The sequence below is a fragment of the Monodelphis domestica genome, chromosome 1, assembly GCF_027887165.1.
Source record: "Monodelphis domestica isolate mMonDom1 chromosome 1, mMonDom1.pri, whole genome shotgun sequence".
Lineage (NCBI taxonomy): Eukaryota > Metazoa > Chordata > Mammalia > Didelphimorphia > Didelphidae > Monodelphis > Monodelphis domestica.
Window position 1 is genome coordinate 396,540,177 of NC_077227.1, and position 24,354 is coordinate 396,564,530.

At 44.1% G+C, this 24,354-nt stretch overlaps 1 protein-coding gene across 50 annotated transcripts in view; it reads left to right on the forward strand.

Moving 5' to 3' along the window:
* The window catches only part of EPB41L1 (erythrocyte membrane protein band 4.1 like 1), a 113,820-nt gene that overhangs the window by 44,799 nt on the left and 44,667 nt on the right, over window positions 1-24,354 (forward strand). For 32 of the 50 annotated variants that reach the window (XM_056811813.1, XM_016427550.2, XM_056811818.1 and 29 more), the window contains exons 2-7: window positions 5,628-5,827; window positions 9,235-9,399; window positions 10,198-10,302; window positions 14,502-14,544; window positions 19,838-19,913; window positions 22,565-22,783. In XM_056811813.1, coding sequence (XP_056667791.1) covers window positions 5,642-5,827; window positions 9,235-9,399; window positions 10,198-10,302; window positions 14,502-14,544; window positions 19,838-19,913; window positions 22,565-22,783 — 794 coding nt within the window. In that variant the 5' untranslated portion in view covers window positions 5,628-5,641. The remainder of the gene's footprint in view (window positions 1-5,627; window positions 5,828-9,234; window positions 9,400-10,197; window positions 10,303-14,501; window positions 14,545-19,837; window positions 19,914-22,564; window positions 22,784-24,354) is intronic. The other 18 variants (XM_056811833.1, XM_056811832.1, XM_056811830.1 and 15 more) reach the window with 1 other exon arrangement.

Consider the following 24,354-nt stretch of genomic DNA (forward strand, 5'->3'; position numbering starts at 1 on the left):
GTACCTGGGGATTTCTAGTTCTGATGGGGTTGGATGCTAAGCTCTGGCATGCTGTATTTTTGCCATTTGGTCAGTCAGGCTTCTCTCACCATTCAGTTTTTCTTGCAAAGACCTCAGACTCTGCCCTCAGCACTCCCCCACCATATGGCACCTTTGGGTTCAGTCTCAGGTTTGCATTTCTATTTCTCTCTCTCTCTCATTGGGAAAAAGATGAAGGCCTCTGGGTAGACAATTTCTCCAACACCCTCCTGGATTTCATGTTGGGATAAGCCAGCTTCACCCCAACCAGGAGTGTTCCTCACCCCCAAAGGGTCAGTGGTGGGGTTCTAAAGAGGCCAAGGGTAGTGTCCGAGAGGAGACCAGTGGGAGTGCTCAGTGTCCTTAGCCCTGAGCCAGAGATAACAGAGGAGGCTGTGTGCCCATGGCCAGATGGAGCCTGCACTAGAGCCAGTCTGTGCCAACCTCCTCTCCATGGGGACTGTGGGCCCCGAGATAGATGGGTCCTGCAAGATGCCCAGGGCCATCCCTGAACCCCTTTGCCCGGCAGACTTGAGTCTACCAACTGCTATCATGTCATCTCTGGTATTCATAGAAATCATTATATTTTTTCCAAGTTTCCAATTCAGTGCCTTCAGACACCCCTGTGAGTCAAGCAGTGTGAGAATGATTGTCCCCACTTTAGAGTGGAAGAAATCAAGTCCAAAGAAATGAAAGGACTTGCTCCAATTTATACTGTGAGTTAGCAGGGAAGTGTTGGGGCTAGAGTCCCAGATTCATATTTTTTCCATGTATCAAGACTCCAATAATAGGACAATGAGGTGGCACAATGAAAGAGTGCTAGGCCTGGAGTCTGGAGGTCCTGGATTCAAATCTGACCTCAGCTACTCCCTAGCTGTGCGATCCAGTCTCAACCCCAGTTGCCTAGCCCTTACCACTCTTCTGCTTTAGAATCAATATTTAGTGTTGATTTTAAGACGGAAGGTAAAGAGTTTTAAAACTGGCTCTGATAACATTAAGCCAGATTTCTATCGTTCTAAGGTTTACAAAGCGCTTTCCTCCCAGATGAAGAAACAGAGAATTCAGAGGGTTATGTGGTTTGCACAGGGTCATCTATTCAGCGTTGTGTATAGATGGCTAGACTTGGAGTTCAGAAAATCCGAGTTTGAGTTCTGCTTCAGACACTGGCTATGTGACCCCTGAGTAAGTCGCCTAACTTCTGAGACTTTGTTTCCTTAATTGTCAAATGAAGATAATAATAGCACTTATCTTACAGGATTATTGCAAGGATCAAAAAAGGTAAACTTTTACAAACCTTTAAGAGCTATATAAATGTGTGTTATTGTTATTAATTACTTGATAGAGATGTAAAAGGATGAGGTTGGGTATGTAAATATAATATTAATTACAGTTATTATGATGGTCAGCGTTATGATACATGGGCAATAATAGCAGCAAATATGTGTTTGACCTTCAGCTCTACTACCTGTATGCCCCATAGCAATTTTTCTCTGGGTCTTAGTGACTTCCTTTAAGAAATGAGGCGGGGAGCAACTGGTTGGCTCAATGGATTGAGAGTCAGGCTTAGAGATGGGAGGTCCTGGGTAAAAATCGGACCTCAGACACTTCCTAGCTGTGTGACCCTGGACAAGTCACTTAACCTCCATTGCCTTAGCCCTTACCACTCTTCTGCCTTAGAAACAATATCCAATATTGATTCTAAGACTGAAGGTAAGGGTTTAAGAAAAAAAAAAGAAAGAAGGCAAGTAAGGGGCAGCTAGATGGGAGATTCTGGGTTCAAATTTGGCCTCAGACACTTCCTAGCAGTATGACCCTGGGCAAGGCACTTAACCCCCATTGCCTAGCCCTTCCCACTCTTCTGCCTTGGAGCCAACACAGAGTATTGATTCCAAGACAGAAGGTAAGGGCTATTTTAAAAAGAAAGAAATGATGTTGGTAGATGATGATTTCTCAGAGACTTTTCAGGTCTAAATTCTTAGGTCAAATGTAGCTGCATTATCTCCAGACTCATCTATGGAATCTGGTGTTTAAACCAACCCTAACACATAACAAATGCCTATTGTGTCTCTGGATTGCTTCTCTGTACTCAACCAGAAGTGCTAGCATGTGGGGGTAACATTACTGCATGACTTAAAATTATGAGTAGCATAAGGTACCGTATATCATCCTTGTCCCCAGCCAGGTAACCAGGAACATTTGCAGGGGAGTGGGGAGAGAGCATCCCTTCTCGATCAATAAATATTTATAATGTGCTCTGAGAAGTTATGAGATTACACATACGTATACACACTCCTATATAAAGCTCTTTACAAACCTTCAAATTCTATCTATGTAAATGTTAGCTATGCTTAGCTAACATTAGCTAGAGACAAAAAGGAAAAGTCATCCCTGTTCTCCCGAGGCTTCCTTCTATCCAAGGAGATGACAAACGGGTCCTCTTATGCATATGTAAGCATTTACACAATAAATACAGGATATACAAATAAAAATAAAATAAAATAGGGAAGGAGGGCACTTACATTTCTCAATATACATGCGTCCCACCGTTCTACCAATGTAAAGCAAAGAATAAAAGCGAGGAGGGGCACTTTCTGCAAAATTAACCAATACATTGAGCAAGACTGCTATTAACTGTTGTATGCCACCTCCTAGTTCTCTTCTGGAGGGATTTCTTCTTTGGAGCCAAGCTGGTTTATTTTGATTTCTTCGCATTCAGTTTTGCTCATGGCTTTGTTGTGCTTTCTATTTACTTCGAAGTAATTGTGTACATTGCTTTCCTGGCTCTGCTTACCTCACTCTGCATCAGTTCTTATAATTCTTCCTGTGCTCTTTAGTCACCGCTTCTCATCGCGCAGTGATATTCCATTACATTCGTGTACTACAATTGATTACCTAATCTTTGGTTTGTGTACATTTTCTCCTTCCCCTCCCTGCCCACCTCTCAGTTCTTTGATACTATAGAATGGGTTACTATAAGTATTTTGGTGAATATAAGACTTTTCTTTATATCTTTTCTTTCAGCTTTATCTTTAGGTCCCTGAGACCTCAGCTGAATATTTGGGTTAAAGAGTATGAACCCTTTTTTTTTTAATCCTTACCTTCTGTCTTAGAATCAGTACTATGTATTGGTTCCAAGGCAGAAGAGCGGTAAGGGCTAAGCAGTACAGATTAAGTGACTTGCCCAGGGTCACACAGCTAGGAAGTGTTTGAGGCTAGATTTGAACTGAGGACCTCTCATCCTGGCTCTCAATCCACTGAGCCACTTCGCTGACTCAAGTATGAGCATTTTAATCATTTTCTGAGAATATTTCCAAATTGTTTTCCAGAATAGAGTAATTCATCGCTGTACCATCCAACATTCTCCTCTTTTGTCATCTTGGCCAATTTTCTGGGCATGGAGGAAACTTCAGACTTGTTCTGATTTCCATTGAGACTCTTATTATCTGGATGGGCCCCCCACACTCTGTAGGACTTGGTGCTGGGTTTAAGTGGAAGAAGCAAAGATGAAGGACATTTGATCCTATTTTTTAGGAAGCCTACACTCTAGACAATATTTCTTTAATGAGTGAGGCCACTTTTGTGCCTTAAGCTATGGAGGAGAGAGACTGTAGATTATTTAGAGCATCAAGGTGATTTTTGTGAGCCGTAGCATGTAAGCTGTTTGAGGTCTGGATTTGTTTGTTTCTGTATTTTTGGTGCCTAGAACACTATAGTAGAACCCTAGGTTCTAGGTTTCAAACTTGTCTTTAATTGAAGATTCTAGGTCCTGGAGTTGTTGGTGACCAAAGTTCCATGTTATCAAGTTGTGGTTAATTAGGGGTTCTAGGTTATAAAATAGTGAGTATGTTTTTTGGTTTCTATTTGGACCCCCACTTCATAATGGCTTACATGCCAGCCTAAAAGGTGTGTGGCTGTAACTAATGGGCCAGTTAAGGCATTGGTGTGTGGATGGGGCAGGGAACGTTGATCCTATGAGAGCACTTGGACTTTCATTGGACACGAGAGTACCCTGTGGCGAGATGGTGGGAAATGGCTTTGGATCGGATGTGTGCCCAGCCACAGGCCCCAGAGAAGCTAGGGCCCAAGAAAGCAGGAGAGTCAGTTCTGTCCCTGTGGAAAACAGGCAGGCCACAGAATGAGGATGAATCCAAAGGATGAACCTGGAACCAGAGCTTAGCACGAAGGCTATCTTTATGGTTGTTTTTTAAACCCTCACCTTCCATCTGGGAATCACCACTGTGTATTGGTTCCAAGGCAGAAGAGTGGTAAGGGCTAGGCCATGGGGGTCAAGTGACTTGTCCAGGGTCACACAGCTAGGAAGTATCTGAGGCCAGATTTGAACCCAAGACCTCCCATCTCTAGGCCTGGCTCTCAATCCACTGAGCCACTCATGAAGGCTATCTTTGGATGAAGTAGGAATGGGCCTTTTATTTGGGCTGGTGGGTGCAAACCCTGAACTTGGAGAGCCCAGAGAAGAAAAGAAGGGACCAAACCTGGTGGTATGGAGCCGCCATCCCCTTGCTGCAGTGGGTTCAGGGAGAAGGTGAGGGGCTGCCCCTCAGGGTCTGTGCCAATCAGCAGATAGGCCTTGGTCAGGACTGTCGGGCAGATCTTTCGCTTTGCCTCATATCAGCGTGTCCTCAGTGTCCCTGCCTCCTCTCTTGGACCCCCTTTTCCACCACTTACACACACACAGGCACAGAGCTCTAACCAGCAACTGTGATAAATTCAGTTGATTAAAGGGAGGCAGAGCAGACTTTGGGGATATTAAGGCTCCCCTGAGGATACTTCTTGCAGTGATGGAGTGCAAGCACTCCCAGAGAGGGGGGCCCGGATGCTGGGAAAGGTAGGGAGCCTGAGAGTGGGGGAAGGTGAGCCTAGGGTCCTGCGAGAGGGGGGCTGAGGAGGAGGCCAGGGCCCGGGAGAAGAAGGGCCCTGATGGTGCTGTGGGGCTAGGCTAACTGACGTGACCCACCAGCTGTTAATAATAAAACAACCCAAATCCTCCCTGTTTTGCAGGCCTCCCCTCGTCCGCAGTGAGAGTTCTCAGATCTCCACGTACCCCGTCTGTGCAGGTTCTCTCTCCCATAGGATGTCAGCGCACTGAGGGCAGGGACAGTACAGCTCTTCCTCAGGGCTTGGCCGAGGGCCCACAGCACTGACTGATGGAGAAACCCCAGGGCGGTAGAAGTCCTTTCAATCGGGGAGCCCCAAGGAGTCAGAATTGGTGACTTCTTACCTAGCTGCCTCAGAGAGAAGTGGGAGAGAATACGGGCATTTGTGCAGGGTCACTAGAGGGGCGCCAGCACCCGGGTCCTCTGATGCTCGGGCCAGGGCTCCTTATTCTTGCCCCAAAGGGGTCGTCCCCACGATCTAGAACGCATCCTGTCCCTGAGGCCTTAGGCCAGCAGTCCTGCCTGGAGGGCAAAGGGCCTGTCCTCTGCTAACCTGTTTCTGTGTCTCTCTCTTCCCCGGTCTCTTCTGTCCCTCCCTGTGACTCTCCATCTGCCTCCATCTGCCTCCTTCCTCCCTCCATCTGTGCTTCCCGCCCCTGCCATCGTTCCCATGCCTGTCGCTCCCATCTCGTGCCCTTGCTTATGCTTGCCCAGGCTCACTGGTCATCATGACGATGGAGACGGGTCCTGATGCTGAGGTAAAGAAAGCACAGGAAGACCCTCCACCCCCGCCCCCACAGCAGCTTGAAGCCTCAGCCTCTCAGGCCCCCGTCGCCGCGGCCCCCGCAGGCCCCGCTGAGGCTAACTCCAGCGAGAAGCAGGGCAGCCAGGCTGATCCCAGGCCCGCCGAGCAGGTGAGTGTCCGGAGTGGCCAGAGGGGCCTGGCTCTTTCTTCCAGACCCCCGGCCCCGGGGCCGCGGAGGAGGAACGCAATTGTCCTGCTCTGGGCGCTTCTCTTCAAACTGCTCTGCTCTGACTTCTTGATGGCCTGTCGCCTGGAAGCATTTCAGATGGGTCTCCTTCGGTGAAAACAAACAGAGCTGACCTGGAAAGAATCTTATATTTCATCATCTTTCCAAATAAGGAAACTGAGACCCAGAGCGTGGAAGGTCCCGCCCAGGGTCCCCCAGGGAGTCACTGGTGAGCCTGGGACTCATAATAGTGGTGTCTGAGTTATAATGGGCTTTAAAGTTTGTGAAGCACTTTACACACATTGCACCACCCCCCGTGAGATGAGTACCACAAATAGCATCATCCCCATTTACAGCGAGACACTGAGGCGCAGAGAAGGTAAATGACTTGCCTACAGTCACACAGCTAGTGTCAGAGTACACTCAGGGGCACTGATTTCTAGGTCAGACCTTTATTTATTTATTTTTTATTCTTACTTTCTGTCTTAGGACAGATACTAAGTATTGGTTCCAAGGCAGAAGAATGGGTTAAGGGCTAGGACTTACCCAGGGTCACACAGCTAGTGTCTGAGGCCAGATTTGAACCCAGGACTTCCCCTCTCCACTGAGCCACCTAGCTGACTCGAGTATGAATATTTTAACCCTTTTCAGGAAATATTTCCAAATTATTTTCCTGAATAGAGTAATTCATAGCTCTACCAGTTCATAGTCCTTTAGTTCAGAAGTCTTTAAAAAGAATTATATATCAAAGCTAGATGGCTCTGTGAAGAGAGCCCTGGGCCTGGAGTCAGGAAGCCTCCTCTTCCAGAGTTCAAATCTGGCTTCAGACATTTCCTACCTGTGTGACCCTGGGGAAGTCACTTAACCCCATTTGCCTCAGTTTCCTCATCTGTAAAGGAGAAGGAAATGGCAAACCATGCTGGTATTTCTGCCAAGAAAATGCCAAATGGGTCATGCAGAATCAAACAACTGAAAATGACTACCATACTTGCCCTCCTATACTCTCCTTTGCAGACAACTGGACTACTAGGTGTTGCTTGAACTCAGCATCGGAACTCGTGTCTCCCTGCCTTCCCCCACTCATGCCTGGAATGCATTCCCTTGAACCTCTCTCTGCTTCTTAAACTTAAAAAAGAGAAAAAGAATCATATGTCAGAGCTCCATGGAGCCTTAGAGCTCAAGTTTGGACTATTTCCAACTTCCTCTCTTGCCAGAAAAGAAACTGAGGTTCAGAGAAGGAAAGGTCTTGGAGTCATAGTCTGGGTTTCCTTTTTCCAAGCCATTGTCCCTACCCACACACTCAGCAGAGATTCTGCCCAGTTAATTTTTTCAGGTCTGTGTATTAAACAACCTAACTTTACCAAGGGTGAGACAGAAGGGAAATATATGGGTTCCTGCCTTTCAGAGGCTCACATTTACTGGGGGTGGAGGGCAGTGAGGAGGATTCTGAATCTGAGATCCATAAGCTTTTAATTTTTTAAACCTTTACTTTCCATCTTAGAATCAATACTAAGTATTGGTTCCAAGGCAGAAGAGTGGTAAGGGCTAGGCAGTAGGGGTTAAGTGACTTGCCCAGGGTCACACAGCTGGAAAATACCCCAGGCCAGGTCTCTAGGTCTGGTTCCCAATCCACTGAGCCACCTAGCTGCCCCTAGTTTACACATTTATAAACATGATTCTGACAAGTAGTCCATAGGCTTCAGCAGACTGCCAAAGTATCCACGATATCCAAGAAGGTTTAGAACTTCGGGGCTAAGAAGACAATATTGGCAGCAGAAGCATTTGAAGTCCCACAATGGGCCAATTGGAGGTGCCTGCCACCTGATACAAAATGGTGTCAGGCTTGGACCATGAAGATCCCAAAGTAAGGGCTTCCCCCTCAGGTGGGAACAAACCCAGAGGGAATGTAGCATTAGTAATGTTTTGATTGTATATGTTTTTCTTTAGAAAACTCAACTCATAGGAGAGTCTTTGATTTTTAGACTGGAATCTCTGAGTGGGAAAAGGGTTTCCAGGAGCAGGACTCTCCTCTGCAGCATGCCTGATAAGCAGGCATCCGGCTGGTGCCTGGAGATGTTCAGCGATGGGACTTTACTATCTCCTGGGGTCACCCAACCCTATCATTAGACAGCTAAGATTTTCAACATTCTTCCTTGTGCAGAACTGAAATCCAGGTCCTTTGGAGCTGCCCCACTCCTCCCACAATTCTTTAAATTCTGTCGTTGAAGCCAGGCAGGACAAGTCTAGAGGAGAGATTAATGGGGGTCCTGCTGACCATTTTCTGGCACAAAGTAGCTAGAAATGTGAAAGAGGAATCCGATGGGTGTGCCGTCTGGCTCCACGGGGCAGAGTTCTAACCAAAAGCGGAAAGGCACAGCCCCACATTTTTAGCCCCATTCAAGGAAGACTTTGACAACTCTCAGAGCTGTCCAGCAATGGGTCCGGCTGCCTTGAGACATGTTAGGAACCTGAGCTTCACATGGTAACGGAAGACCACTGGTGAGAAGAGCTGTGAGTCAGAGAGGGTTATTGTCCAGGGTCAACCCAGACGTCCTCTAAAATCTCTTCCTCCTCAAAGACCCCGTGAGTCTCTGATTCTGTGAAAATGTTATTAACCTTTTCCCTTCAGATATTTAATTGCTTGAACCTATCCTGTTGACATTACTCACGATGCTCTATTTTTGAGTGGAGACAGAGAGGAGCAAAATCGTCCTTCCTCTCCCAGAGCTTCCAGACTAATGGGAGGGCTGGCTCCCATGTCTTTGGTGCTCTGTTTGCCAAGCACTTCCCTTTTCAATAGTCCTGGGAGGGGGGTTGAGCTGGGATCATTATCTGCATCTTACAAAGATAGAAACTGCAACTTTGGAGGGCTGCGTCTCTTGGTGGGTCAGCAGTGAGGCCAAGAATAGAACCCAGGACCTTTGGCTCCCAGGCTATGGTTTATCTCCCCATCAGTCAGTCAAAGGATATTTATTTATTTTAAACCCATAGAATCAGTGTTGATTCCAAATGCAGAAGAACAGTAAAAGCTAAAGAATAGGGGCTAAGTGATTTGCCCAGGGTCACACAGTTAGAAAGTGTTTAAGGTCAGATTTGAACCCATGTCCTTCCGATTCCAGGCCTGGCTCTCAATCCACCGACCCACCCAGCTGTCCCCAATCAAGGGGCATTTATTAAGCACCTACTATGTTCCTGGTACTGTGCTAAGGTACTGGTGGTACAAAGACAAAAATGAAACAGTTCCTGCCCTCAAGTAACTTAGTTTCTCCCGGAGAGACAGTAAAGCCTCTTTCCGTCAAGGCTATGTTAGGCTACGATAACAAGCCCTTTGTGTTGCCACTGACCAACAGGGCCTAGACATGGAGGAAAAGGATTATGTCGAGACCGATGGCCTCTCAGACAGGACAACACCCAGCAAGACCCAGAAATCTCCCCAGAAGATCGCCAAGAAATTCAAGAGTGCCATTTGCCGTGTGACCCTGCTGGATGCCTCAGAATATGAGTGCGAGGTGGAGGTAGGGATTAGGTTGGGTCTGGAACTAAGGGAGGGAAAATCGGTTCCATTCATGCTAGTGAGATCATCTCATCCAACCTCCTCATTGTACAGATGGGGAGACTGAGGCCCAGAGAGGGGGATGGGGCACATTTACTATGTGCCAGGCACTGGGCTAAGTAAGCACTTTACAAATTTCATCTTGATATTCGATCTTCCTAAAAACCCTGGGAGATATATTTTGTTGTTATTAATCCCGATTTTATACTTTGAGGAAACAGGCAGACAGAGGATAAGTGACTTGCTCAGTGTCACATTGCTAGTAAGCATCTGAAGCTGGATTTAAATTCAGATCCTCCTGTCTCCAGATCTAGTACTTTATTCATTATGCTACCCTAGGGAAGGAGAGCGAGTCCATTTTCTTCTTTTCCTATCTGTTCCAAAGTGAGGTAGAACCTTGCCCCTTCTAGAGCTGTGTAGACTGCCAAGTAGATGGGCCACAGAGGTACTTGTAGGGGAGCTAGGGATATCCCCGGGGGTCTGGGTGCTGCCCAGAATATGCCAAGGGCTGGGTGAACATCATAAAAAGGAGGTCAGCCTGGCACTACTGTTTGTTCTAAGGACGACTTAGGATTTCAGTTGAGGTGGAAGGGGGTGACAACTCTTCTCATACTATGGAAATAGTGTTCAGTGTTGTCACTGCTCATCCTTGTGGTGCTGAATTGGACTGGCTCGGAATTCTGGAAATAGTTGCCCCCACTCACCACCTGGGTGCCCTCCTTTGCTGACTCCCTGATGCCATTTGTGTCTTCATCCACAGAAGCACGGCCGAGGGCAGGTCCTATTCGACATGGTCTGTGAACACCTCAATCTCCTGGAGAAAGACTACTTTGGGCTGACTTTCTGTGACCCAGACAGCCAGAAGGTATTGGAATTAAGGACCAGGCTGAATGAGGATGGAAGCCTTGGGAGCTTCCTAATTCCCTGAGGTCTTCCCATCTTCTTCCTCCTCTGATTGTAAACCCCTCCCTACCCTTCTCCTTTTCTCTTTCATTTTAATTCCCCAAAATTCTCGTTCATTCATTCATTCATTCACTTAGCAAACATATGTGGAGTGCCTGATATTTGTAGCTACCCTGTTTGGGGACTGGGAAGGGAGGATAGAAGAAACAGTGTTGTTCTCTTACCTCAGAGTTCTCCAGGGCTAGGAGAGGGAGATATCACAGACAAAGAGATCTATTATACAAAATAGAGCATGATAAAGGAGGCCCAAGGAGCTCTTGAGCTAGAAAGGAGGGGAGATCACTTTCAGCTGGGGTGGGGGCTTAGGCTGAAGGCTAAAGAAGGGTTGTCATTTGATAGCAGGGAAGGGCAGGGCTCTACACTGCTTGGGCAGAGTTTCCCAAGATGGGAAAGTGTGTGGTGTTTGCAGGGGATGGAATGCTATTCAGTGCTGCAGGGTGGGGTATAAGGGGAGGAACAGAGCAAGATAAGTTTCAGGCTGAGCATGTGGACTCCAGCATACAACCTTCCTAACAATCCCAGGCTTTCCTCTTCTCCTTCAGGTTTCTGCCCAGCTCAGTTAATAATACCTTTTCTAGGCTTATCACACATTGCTGTCTTTCACAGACTTTGTCTAGCCAAACAGGACTTTTTACTGTTCCCCATGCATAACATTTCATCTCCCGTCTTTGCCTGGAAGGTACTTTCTCCTCTGTTCCATCATTTGGAATCTCTTGTTCCCAAATGCCACCCACTTTGGGAAGTCTTTGCCAATTCTCTCTGTTTCTGGTGCCTTCTTACCCTCTGCCATTACACTGTATACATTTTGTATATATATATAGTTATATATTCATGTTGTCCCTTAGTATAACATGTTTGCCCCTGAGAGGCAAGGATCATTTCATTTTTGTCTTTGCATCCTAAACACTTGGCACATAGCAAGCATTTAATAAATGTTTACTGATCTATTCTTGGAAATAGTGGCATTTGAGTTGGTCTTTAAAGGGTCTTTAAAAGGTAAAGAATTCAGCCAGTAAAGGGGAGAAGGAAGAGGATTCCCTATATAGGAAACATTCTGAGCAGGTCAGGCATGCTTTTTTGGTTTTAATGTAGTCATTCTGTATATTCAAGTTCTTCTTTCTTCAATCTGCATTAGATATCTTTCCATTTCTCTTTATATCTGTTGCTTTTTTTATTGAACAATAATTTTACATTAATGCACCACACTTTTTTTTAACCATTCCCCAATCATTGGACATATAGACTGCTGCCATTTTTTTCTCTCCACAATTTCAGACAAAACCATTAGGAATGCCTGCTATATATGAACAATGAGTCACCTTTTTTTTTTTAATCAAATAAATCAACAAGAATTTATTAAGTGCCTGCTGTGTGCCTGCCAGACATTACACTAGTCAGTCAATGAACATTTTAAAGTACCTGCTATGTGCCAGGCACTGGACTAAATCCTGGAGAAACAAGGGAAAAAAATGAGGCAGTCTTTAACCACAAGGAGCTTCTATTCTATACATGGAGACAACATGTGCTTGTGTAAGTATGCACAAAATAAATACAAGTAATTTGCTGGGGAGAGAAATGTACTAGCAGCTGAAAGGATGATCAGGAAAGACTTGGTGTTAAATTGATTTTTTAAGGAAACAGATCAGGAATTTTAAGAATCAGAGGTGAGAAGAGAATGTATTCTGAGTCTGAAGGACATCTAGTAAAAAGACAAAAAAGAAGGAAATGGAGTGTCCCATAAAAATATCAGGAAGGTCAGTTTGGCTGAATCATAGCATGCAAGAAGGGGAGTAATAGGTATTCAGTAAAGCTGGAAAGGTAAGTGAGGGCAAGGTTGTGAAATCTGATGCGAAAGCCACTGGAATTTGAATCAGGGAATGACACAGTCAACATCTTGTGGAGGGAAGTCACTTTGGCGGCTGAGCAGAACATGAGTTGAGACTTAAGAGACTGGAGGACCAATCAGGAAGCTATTACTGTGTTTCAGATGACAAATCATAAGGCTATGAGCTAGAGAGGTGGCTATAAGAGTAGAGAGAAGGGGAAAGGTAGAGGAGATGGCATGTGGACACCAAGATTTGACAGGCGATTGGACATGTTGGAGACAGATAGTGAGGAGTCAAAGGTGACTCCAAGATTGAGAACCTGGTGACTGAAAGGATGTTTGTGTCCTGTAATATGATCAAGCATTTATTAAATATCTACTATGTAATTAAGTAAGCATTTATTAAGTGCCTACCATGGGCCAGGCACTGTGCTAAGTGCTTTTGAGAAATAAAGAAGTTTGGAAATGTGGATTTGGGAGGAAAGTTAATGAGTACTGCTTTGTATGGGATACCTAGTTCAAAATTAGGCAGTTGGTAATGGAGGTCTAGAGTTTAAGAGGGACCAGAGATGTAGATTTGGACGTCTTATGTGTAGTGATGATAATTAAACCAATGGAAGCTGATGAGATCGCATGTGAGTATATAAAGGAGAAAAAGAGAGCCAAGGACAAGGAGCTGGCACACATACACCATTAACATATAAGATAGGGATGATGGTCCAGCAAAGGAAACTGAAAAGGGGTGGTTACCAGATAGCGGAAATTCTAAGAGGGAGCCATGACACAAAATACCAGAATGAAGAGAATATCCAGGAAGAAATGACAGTCAACAGTGTCAAATGGAGCAGGAAAGTCCAGAGAGGCTATTAAATAGCTAGAAGGTTCAGTAGATAAAGAGCCAAGTGTGGAGATGGGAGGTCCTGTTCAGATTTGGCTGTGGACACTTCCTAGCTATGTGACCTTGGACAAGTCACTTAACCTCCATTGCCTAGCCTTTACTAGCTCTTCTGCCTTGTAACCAATACTAAGTATTGATTCTAAGATAGAAGGTGAGAGAGAGAGAGAGAGAGAGAGAGAGAGAGAGAGAGAGAGAGAGATTGATTAATTGTTGGTAACCTTGAGGAAGGTAGTTTCAGTTGAGCAATGAATTTAAAAGTCAGATTTCAGTGTTGAGAAGAGGGTTAGAGAAGAAGTAGAGGCAAGGAGAACAAGGAGCTTTTTCTAGGAGTTTAGCTAAGAAAAAGAAAAAAGATAAAAGATGATAGCTTGAGGGGATTATAGTGTCTAATAATTTTTTTTTAAGAATAGAGGAGTTTGGTATGTTTGTAGACAGCATGGAAGGAATCAATAGATGGCAAGAAAATGAGTATTAAGAGGGATGAATATGATTGTGGAGATAGTCAGCCAGAAAAAATGAAAGGTATTACAATTTGTGGCATATGTAGAGGATTTAGCCTCTATGATAAGAACCACCTTTTTATCAGAGACTAGAGTAAAGGTATATAGGATGAGGGATATTGTCAAAGGGGTTTTGAAATATAGAGAGAAGGAAGAAAGGGAAACTCATGGCACATGGTCTCTATTTTCTCATTAAAGGATGAAGTGAGATCCTCAGTTGAGAAGGGAGGGTTATACTTTGGGAGACTTGCAGAGGGAGAAACAAGATGGTCTGAACAGTTGCTGTGAGAATGGGAAAGAGAATCAATGGGGTGGGGAGAACATGATAAATGGATTGCCTTGTATTAGTGAGTGCTCAACTGGCATTAATTCTTAGTGAAAGTCTGCAAAGCTCATGACTTCCTCTAGCTCTATTCAGTAGTGTATGAGTAGGAAGAAAGTGGAAGGTAGGGGTAATCCAGGGTTGGGTTTTGGCAAGACATGAGTGGTGATGGGGCAATGAGGCAAGGGATTCAGGAGTAGAGGACAGGGTGTAGAGGTGAGCTGATTGAACTCTGAGGTTGGGATTGGGAAGAGAGGCAAGTAAAAGTCAGAATAGGGCTGTTGTCCTGGGAAAGTACTAAAGAGTGGAAGAGTGGAGGTCAGAGAGGAAGAACTGATTTAGAAAGAGTAAGGCAGAGGGAAAGAATGAATGGTAGAAGGTTATGATCAGGTAAAGGAACTTCATAGCATCCTTAAGAAACAAGTCTCCCAGTAGGATCAGTGGGTCAAGTTTTATGATTAACAATTGATCACTGCTCTTCTTTCTCTTTGATCTTAGCCCCACTTCTTGCCATCTTTTGTTATTACCTCTGATCATTTCTGTTTTGTTTTTTTAGAACTGGCTGGACCCTTCCAAGGAAATCAAGAAGCAGATACGTAGTGAGTAGAACAAAGACCAAAGATAGTGGTGGGCCAGGTGGAGTATGTTGGTGATGGTGATGGTGATGATGATGGTGATGACAGTGATGACCAGTGACACTGATATAGCCATTTAAAATATGCCATTCTACATACTTTTTTTTTAAACCTTTGCCTTTCATCTTGGAATTAATACTATGTATTCTCAGGCAAAAGAGAAATAAGGCCTAGACAATGGGGGTTAAATGAATTTCCCAAGATCATATGACTAGGAAGTGTCTGAGGCTAGATTTGAAACCAGGACCTCCCATCTCTAGGCCTGGTTCTCTATTTACTGAGCAACCTAGCTGCCCCCTATATACTTTCTCATTTGATCCCCAGCCATTTTCTAAGGTGAATTCAACAGGTATCAAAATCCCCATTTTAGAGAAGAGGAAAAGGAGGCTTACGGAGGTTATAAGTGACTTGTGTATGGTCACACCACTAGCAAACTTCAAATCTGAAACTTCAGGATCTGAATTCAGGTTTCCTGACTCTAGGCTCAGAGCTTATTTTGGTCCCTTAAGTAGATGAGTCATAGCCTCCGAGCCACTCCTAGCCAGCTAGATACCTGGGTCAAAAGGTTCTTAAAGGAGCTTTACATCCATTATCTCAGTCATTGGACCACTCCTTCCAAGGAGCAAGTCTTACTATTTTTCCAGTGTTCTAAGTTGGGATCTTGGAGGTCTGAACCCAAAAGAGGGAAAGAGATTTGCTCCATGTCACACATCCTAATTAATAGCAGAGCTAGACCTTGAGTAGAAGTTGCAGAGAGATGAAAAAAACATTTTATGAAAATGAGGGCTACCCAGAAAGGAGTGTCATCACCTCAGGATAGTATTTAACTCAACAAACATTGATTAAATCCGTATTTTGTACAAAGGATAGTCTTGGGTGCTGGGGATACAAAAACACAAACACCAAGTCCCTGTCTTCAAAGGGAGCCTACCTTCCATTTGTGGGAAAAAAGCCTGCATTCCATTTGAGAGATATGATATACACCCAGATAAGTAAGGGGATGGGGGGTGGGGAGGAAAGAATTTTATAGCAATTGGAGGTCACCGGGGAGGACTGTATAGAGAAGTGGTACCCGAACACCATCTTGGAGGATAAATACAATTTTGGAAGGTGGAGATGAAGAAGGAGTGCCTGCAGAACAGCTTCTGCAACAGCCCAGAGGTGGGATATGACAGAATGCTGTGGAGTCTGGCTCACAGCTAGTCATTCAGTTTGGCGGGAACCTAAGTGCTCAAAGGAGAGTAATGTCAAGTGAGATGGTGGCTGAAGCCAGATTATAGAGAGCTTTAAAAGCCAGGCTGAGCAGTATGCATCTTTTCCTAAAGGCAATAGAACATGGATTACAAAGGAGAGCTAGGGGCAGCTATGTAGCACAGTGAATAAAAGAGCATCTGGCATAAAGTCGAGTGGATCTGGGTTTCCAAACATGGCCTCAGGCATTTCCTAGTCTAGTGACCCTGGGCAAGTCACTGAACCTCAGTTGCCTAGACCTTAATGCCCTTCTGCCTTGGAATTGCTAACTTTGTCTCTATTCTAAGACAGAAGGTAAGGATTTTAATTTTTTTTTAAAGGAGAGCAACTGGAGACAGTTAATTAGCAAACTAATATAATATAGATGATAATCATAATTAATGTACACTGCATACTTCCATTGGACTGGAACCATTTACCATATTTCACATAACTTTAACTTTAAATAGTGTGATCATCATTTGTACTAATGATACCGTAATCCCAAGGAGAGGTGATAAGGACTTAAGAGAGTGGGAAGAAATAGATGGATCTGAAGGTAGAATTGATGAGTTAGTGATCATTTGGATATGAGGAGTAGGTAGGGTAGGATAGAGAAGAGGGAAGTGTGAAGAAGGGCTCCAAGGTTGTACATCTTTGTGACTAAGTGGATCCTGGAACCCTTCCCAGAGACAGGAAAATTTGGGAAGTGGTGGGAAAATATGAGTTCTATTTTGAATATGTTGAGTTTAATATGTCAATGGGGTATCCAGGAGGATCTATCCAGCACGCTGGCAGGAAGGAATCTATAGTTGAGGAGAAACATGAAGGCTAGGTCTGGGGCTGATAATGTCCCTTCTCACTTGTATGATATAGATTTGGGTGTCATCCACATAGAGCTGTTAGGTGAACCTATGAGAGTCAATGAGACAACTAAGGGAAAGAGAGAGAGCACAGAAAGAGAAGGGAAGAAAGCTCAGGCTGAATCTTGGGAAATATAAATACTTAGAGGGTAAGAGTGGGAGATGGATGATGATCTAACAACATAAACTAAGCAGTAGGCAATCAGGTAGTTAGAGAACCAGGCTGAGTGGTAGGATCCTAGGGAGCAGAGTATCCAGGAAGGAAGAGCTGGTTACTAGCATCCCTCCCTGCTAATCAGACCCCTTGGGATCAGCAGGGCTACTATAGGAGCCCAGACTGGTATTTCTTTGGAATCAGAGAATCTTGAGGAGCTTTGGTATTGTTCTGAATGGGAACTCTCCTTTTCCTGTCTTCTGAAGGAGGTAAAGGGTGCCATAGACTAGGACACCTTCCCTTTTACCCCTCCCCCCCAGAAGTCCTGCTAGAGCCCTGACCCTGAAGCCAGGAAAAGAATATTGAAGTCCTGACCATACCACAAAATGGCTATGAGAAGCAAGGCAAATCTCTTTCTGCTTTGGCTTCCTCCTCACTGACCATTGGATTTAATCAGACCCCAAGTTTGTTATTTTTTTTTCCCAGCTGGAGAGAACACTGGTCTTAGAATCAGGACTTGGGTTCAAATTATGGATCCATCACTTACTGCCTGTGTGACCTTGGACAAATGACTTAACCTCCCTTGGTCTCAGTTTCCTCAGCTGTAAAATGAGAGAGCTGAACTGGATGACTTCTAACGTCACTTCCGCCTCTTGGTCTATGATGCTAACTCTGGTATTCTCTGATTCTATGAATCATAATTCACTTCAAAGACCAGTCCTTCTGGAATGGTTGTCTTATCTGTTCCTGATACCTCATAGAGAAATCCTGGCTGATCAAAGAGTTTATGGCTGGTTGAGCAGATTCAGGGACTACATGTAAAAAGAGCACTATTCTGGGGAGTTGATCCTGAGTTCAAGTTCTAGCTCTATTACTGTGGGCAAATTAATTCACGTCAGCTGCCTCATCTATAAAATTCAGATAAGCATGCTTGCCTCATGGGATTATGTTGAGAGTCTTTGCAGGAGAAACTCTAATTCTCCCAGGGGAAAGGCAAAGAATCATCCTAAAAGTACGAATTGTCAGGGGCTTAAACATCATCATCAAGCCTAACTTATTTTTTAGAAGAGGAAGGCCCCAAAAGGGGAAGGGGTTTGCCCAAGGACACATGGGGAATTGAGGACAGTTGGGATTAAAACCCAGGTCTTCTCATTTTCAGCCTAAAGTTAGTCCCAAATGGCATAGGATAGAGGCTGATTATAAAAAGAATCCCAAATTTAGGGTCAGAAGATATGTATCTGATTCCCATCTCAATTGTTTATCTCTTTGACCCTAAGCAAATAAATTCTCTGTGCCTCAGTTTTTCTGAAATCATCGAACTAGGTGATCTCTAAGGGCCCTTCCAACTCTAATATTCTGTGAATCTGTAGCATTGAAAGGAACTGGGAACCAGAAACCCCTTAGCCCAGAGGGAGTTGCCATGTTGTGGGGGCTAGGCCAGGCTGTCTTTGGACAGATGGGGCGAGGGAGGTCCTTTTGGGTGAGAGGGACTGGGTGGGCTTGGTGGCAAAATGCCTGTGCCCTCTGTTTTCCTCACCTCCAGCTTCTTAGTCTACAGGGGTACAAGCCCCTCGACTCCCCACTGCTTTGGCTAGAAAATGATAACTGAGCCCGTCTCCATGACAACTGGGAGACAAGCTGGAGTTGCTAGCTATCACTCCTGGGTGGGGGTTGGGAGAATTTGGGAAGGATTGTTCTTTTGGGTTCTTATGGTCCAAAGAGATTTATTAGGGATGTCTGTAGGCCTCACTTGGGGGGCTCCCAGCTTTTGGAAAAGCCTCCATCCTACCTAGAAAAACACAACAGTTCCAAAATGCCTTGGCTAGAGTACCAAACCCAGCAACAGAGAATCAGATTCTGAATCTAAACTATAAGAGGGAATCAATGAAGTGAGGTATAGCAATTAGAGATTAATTCTTGGAAGAGGCAGGACTTAAAATTCATAAAACCTGGGGCAGCTAGATAACAGAGAGGATAGAGTGCCAGGTCTAGAGACAGAAGGTCCTGTGTTCAAATCTTACCTCACACACTTCCTAGCTGTGTGACTCTGGGCAAGTCACTTAACCATGATTGCCTAGTCCTTTCCACTCTTCTGTCTTACAATTGATACTAAGACAGAGGGTAAGGGTTTAAAAAAAAAAAGATCAGAGGATCTGAGAATTGGGAGGGGCCTTAAAAGTTATCTGCCCCACCCTCAAGACTTCCTTCTGTAGCTTTCCTAGTAATAATAATTGTTCACATTTCTATAGTGCTTTAAGGTTTACAAAGCACTTTCAACAGAAATAACCCATTGCGGTCTATAAGTGGTATTTTTACAGGTGAGGAAGCTGAGGTTCAGGAAAGGACCTGATTTGCGCAATGCCAGATAGCAAGGAGGTGGGATTCAAGCTTGGATTCAAACCTAAGACTATTTCCATAACATGATACCATGTTAATGGATCATCATATAGGCTCTCATTATATATGTCTAGTGATATGAAACTCACTATCTCCTTGAAGCAGCCTGTTTCATCATTGGACGGCGCTGATCGTTAGAATGACCTTCCTTATACTGGACTGAGATATACTTCCATCTGGCTTCCTCACCCTGATCTTAGGGGCCACGAATGTCTTTTTCCCATGACAGTCCATCATATTTGTACTGCCAGACAGCAATTCCTTCTCCCTTAAAGCTTCTCTTTTTCAGGAAGGAACATTCTTGGTTCCTTCAGTGAATCCTCCTACAGCTTGGATTTGAATTCCCTCCCCATCTTGTCTCCCTTCTCTTGATACACTCCCACTTATCCCTGTGTGATGTGGAGTAAATACCTCTTGGTCTCAATTTTCACATCTAGAAAGTGGGAATAACAAAGCCCTACCTTGCCTTCCTAACTGGAGTATAATGGCATGGGATATGTGAGGGCCCATTGAAACCCTAAAAGCAGGTGTCATACATGAGGTGATCTAAGTATGAATGAGCCATCCAGAGCGACAGCAACACTTCTGATCCCTGCTTGTCTCCTCCCTGTAGGTGGCCCCTGGAATTTTGCCTTCACTGTCAAATTCTATCCTCCGGATCCAGCCCAGCTCACAGAAGACATCACAAGGTGAGAGGTCAAGTGGTCCTTCCTGGGCATAATTGAATGTGAGCAAACCTTTGTTTAAATATATATGCCAGGGCAGCTGGGTGGCTCAGTAGATTGAGAACCAGGAGTAGAGATGAGAGGTCCTGGGTTCAACTGTAGCTTCAGATACTTCCCAGCTGTGTGAGCCTGGGCAAGTTACTTGACCCCCATGACTTAGCCTTTACCACTCTTCTGCATTGGAACCAATAGACAGTACTTATTCTAAGATAGAAGGGTTTAAAAGCAAAATACATGTATCCATAGCCTCGAAGGTAGGTAAGTATGGGTGTGGATGCTCATGACCATGAGTATGTGTGCTTACATAGGGAGTAATGGGGGTGTTTCAGTTTGTGAAGGGAGAAAGGGGAAAGTGACTGTCCAGGTGGGAGCAAGGTGGGCTGAGAGCAGACCATTTCTGTAGGGAGTGCTCATCATAGCATGACTTACAGTCTCAGAATGTTGGAGCCAGATGGGACTTGAGAGAACATCTGGTTGAACCACCTCATTTTATAGGAGAGGTAATACAGCAGCCAGGGAGAGGAAGGGACTTATCCAAGGGCACACAGCTAGTATCAAACCCAGGACTGATGCTATTGTATGTCTTTAGATAACGACTCATTTACTTCAGCAGGTGATGAGTAGGAGGATAAGGATTGAGGGGATATCAGAGAAATTAGAATGAGAGGATTCTGGTGGGGAGAATAAATCATCTAGCCACATCTTCATCTGTTCCTCGATTATTCTAGGCCTCAGTTTCCTCATTTGTAAATGAAAGTTATTCTGAGTGATCTTTGAGGTACCATGTCAACTCTAGCTCCTATGATCTATAGAGAGTTGTCCCTAGAGAGAGTTGTCTTTGATTCCTTCTTGGCCTCCAGGAGCCATATGGAACATCAGTTTAGGCCTGGAAGGGATCTTGGAAGTCCTTGAGTCCAAGCCCTCCCTATGGATAAGGAAATTAGTATTCAGAGGATAAGTCATTTGTCCAGTCACATAAGTAAGTAAATGTCTGAGCCTGAACTTTGGGCTTCAGAGATCCAGATCCAGCCTCCAGTGCTCTGCCAATGTTAGAATCATGCTGATGGCTACCCCTCAGGTTCATTTGCTGACCCTCTAATATAGCCAGCAGAGTATAGTGATAAGATGTGGACTACACTGAGTCATCCACATTCCCACCCGGGTCCTTGGCACCAAGGGGCCACATGTTGACAAGACAGATCACAGATGCCCGGGGTCATTCTGGCTCAGCTCCTTATCCCCTAGGAAGCAAACCACCTCATTCTTTTTTTTTAAATTTAGTTTAATTAGATGATTTAGAATATTTTTCCATGGTTACAAGACTCATGTTCCTTTCCCCCTTTCCCCCCATATCTGATGTGCAATTCCACTGAAACCATCTCATTCTTGACTTCAGTCTTACCACTTCAAAGTCACTCACCCCAGGCTGAGGATACAGCAGTGGAGTTTGGGCCTTTGACCCCCAGCTAGATGACATAGTGGATGAAGTATTGGATTTGGAGCTGGGAGTTTGAATACTGTGCCAGATACTTGTTAGCTGAGTGATCCTGAACAAGTCGAACCTCAGCCTCAATTTTTTTTATCTGTGAAATGGAGATAATAGTAATAACGACTTCCCAGGATTGTTGTGATGATCAAATGATACAATATGTGTAACAAGCACTATGTAAATGCTAGCTTGCTGTTCCTACTGTTATCACTTCACATATGGAGCTTAGCCAGAGTTCCATATGGGTCAGTAATAGTCAACAACCTTGATATAGCACTTTAAATTCTGTGAAGAATTTTAGATACCGTATCTTATTTTATTTTGAAGACAACTCAGTGAGGCAAGGGCTATTCTCCTCAATTTGCAACTGAAGAAATCAAGGTTAAGTAATTTGCTTAGCTACATAGCTAGTAAGGGTACAGGGAAGCATTTGAATCTAGACCATCCTGACCCCAAGGCCAGCATTCTGGCCACAGTGTGATGTAGACATTGATGTAGTACTTGAAGGTTTGCAAAGCACTTGGTATCCGTTTCCCCAATCCATCCATTTAGAATTTTTATTGATTACCAGCTTCCAGGAATCAGGAATACCAGCCCTTCTGGGTAAGGAACTATCAAGGGCCACAGGAAAACAGTAAGGAAGGGCACAAACTGAGCTGGTGTGAAGAATAGGAGATGGAGTGGCTGGAGGTGACTGAGAGAGACTAGAAATGTGGTGGGGTGGAGGATGTCTAGAACTTGGCATCTGAAGAAAAGAGTCTAGTTCCAGCTCTGCTACTAATTTGCCATCAGCCCTGGGTAAACCTCTTTCCCTCTCTAGGTCTCACCTATAAATGAAAGATTCAGAAAAGATATTCTCTCTGATCTCTTCCAGTTATAACATCCTGTGTCTCCGAGATAGGAAGCCCTGGGTAGTGAGAGCAGACATGCTCTCCTGACTGAACTTAAAAGGACTTGACCTCCCTTAGTCCTGATAGTCCATCTGGCTGTGTCCAGGATTATCCTGGGAGGGACCCAGAAGGTTCTCCTCACCCTAGAATACTCTGTGTCATGAGCTTGTTACTTATTCTGAATCTCTGTGCAAGCACATCTCACCTCTATAGCACACTCTTCCTATTGCCTACAGATACTACCTGTGCCTGCAGCTGAGGGCAGACATCATCACCGGCCGGCTGCCCTGCTCCTTTGTCACCCATGCATTGCTGGGATCCTATGCTGTTCAGGCTGAGCTAGGAGACTTTGATGCTGAGGAACATGTGGGTAACTATGTCAGCGAGCTCCGCTTTGCCCCCAATCAGACCAAAGAGCTGGAAGAGAGAATCATGGAGCTGCACAAGACTTATAGGTAAGCATGCCATGGCCTGGCTTCACCTGGCATCCCAGGAAACTGTGCTCTCTGCTCTTGCCCCATCACTTACCTTCTCTGTGACCTGGGGAATAATAGAACATCCAGAGTTTGAAATGACCTCAGGAACTATCTATCCTTTGTAAAGGAGGACCTAGAGAGGGCAAGAGATACACAACCAGTAAAGAGCAGAGCTGGTATTCCAGCCTAGGCCCTCAGATTCCCAAGTCCAGTGCTCTTTGCACCGTACTATGCTTCTTTCTCTCTAATTACTTACCTTTCTTATCTCTCTTAGGGTCCCTTTCCCATTTCTTCTCCCTTCTCTCCTAAGACTAGGAAGATAGTAAGCCATTATGCTCCAAGTCTGTGCTAATCTAGTTCCTTACCTTATATAGGAATTCTCTCTAGATCATCTTAGAGAGTGTGTGTGTGTAGATCCCTTTGGCAGTATGGTGAAAAGTGGAAGAATCTGATTATTTCTTAATATCAAAATATCACAAACTCTTCTTTTGAACATTTTATTTTTTAGGAGAAAGTATTGTTCAGAGGCACCAGGGTTTTGTTTTTTTCCTCCTTTTCTTTTTTTAAATCTTTTTTATTAATATAATTTATTTCTAGTTTTCTCAGGCCCTCCCTCCCCTCTCCAAACCAGAGAAGGCATCATCCAGCACACAGTTATGTATATATAGATTATGTATTTCCTGTTTCCACTTCTCAGTTTATTTTCTGGAAGTGAACATTCACAAGTTATTATACAAATATTATATCAATAGCTGTATATGATGTTCTCCTGGTTCTATTCATTTTACTCTTCATTATCTTATGTAGTTCTAAGTTAAAAAAATTAATCTGCTCATTGTTTCTTATGGCACAGTAGTAGTCCTTGAAAAATCATATACCACAGTTTGTTTAGCCATTCCCCAACTGATGGATCCAGTTTTCCACATTGTATAAATTCTTGGTTTCATCCAAGTCTTGATGAAGATGCTACTAATATAATACCATACCATGGACAAATAACATTGGAATCTTCCACTTGGTTGATTTACATATCTCTTCATAGGTGCCTTTTTGAGTTTTTGTACTTGTCACAATCTCTTCTACATCTGCCAAAATCTTGTTTAAGCGTAGCTTAGAAGCCTAATCTTCATTGTCCAGCATATTTCGAATGTCTCCTTTTCCTTCTCCCACTGAATTCTCTATGCTCACCATTTCTTATGGTGTAGGAATATTCCATTAATTTGGAATATTCCATTAATTCAGATGCCATAATTTATTCAACCATTCTCAAATCATTGGGCATATACAAAGACTTAGAGAAATATTTACAGGATAATTTTTTACATAAATAAAGGAGAACCAAAATAATTAGAAAATGATTTCATATCCATGTTTAGGTCCTGCTACTATAGTAAAAAAGTGATCGATGCTTTCCAAATTATAGATTTAGTGCTATCCCAAACAGATTGCAGAAAGGATACTTGATGGAAATATACAAAATATGAAAATTGATTTAGAGGAATATAAGGTCAAGAATTGAAAGAAATATAATTATAATAAGAGGGAGGCAT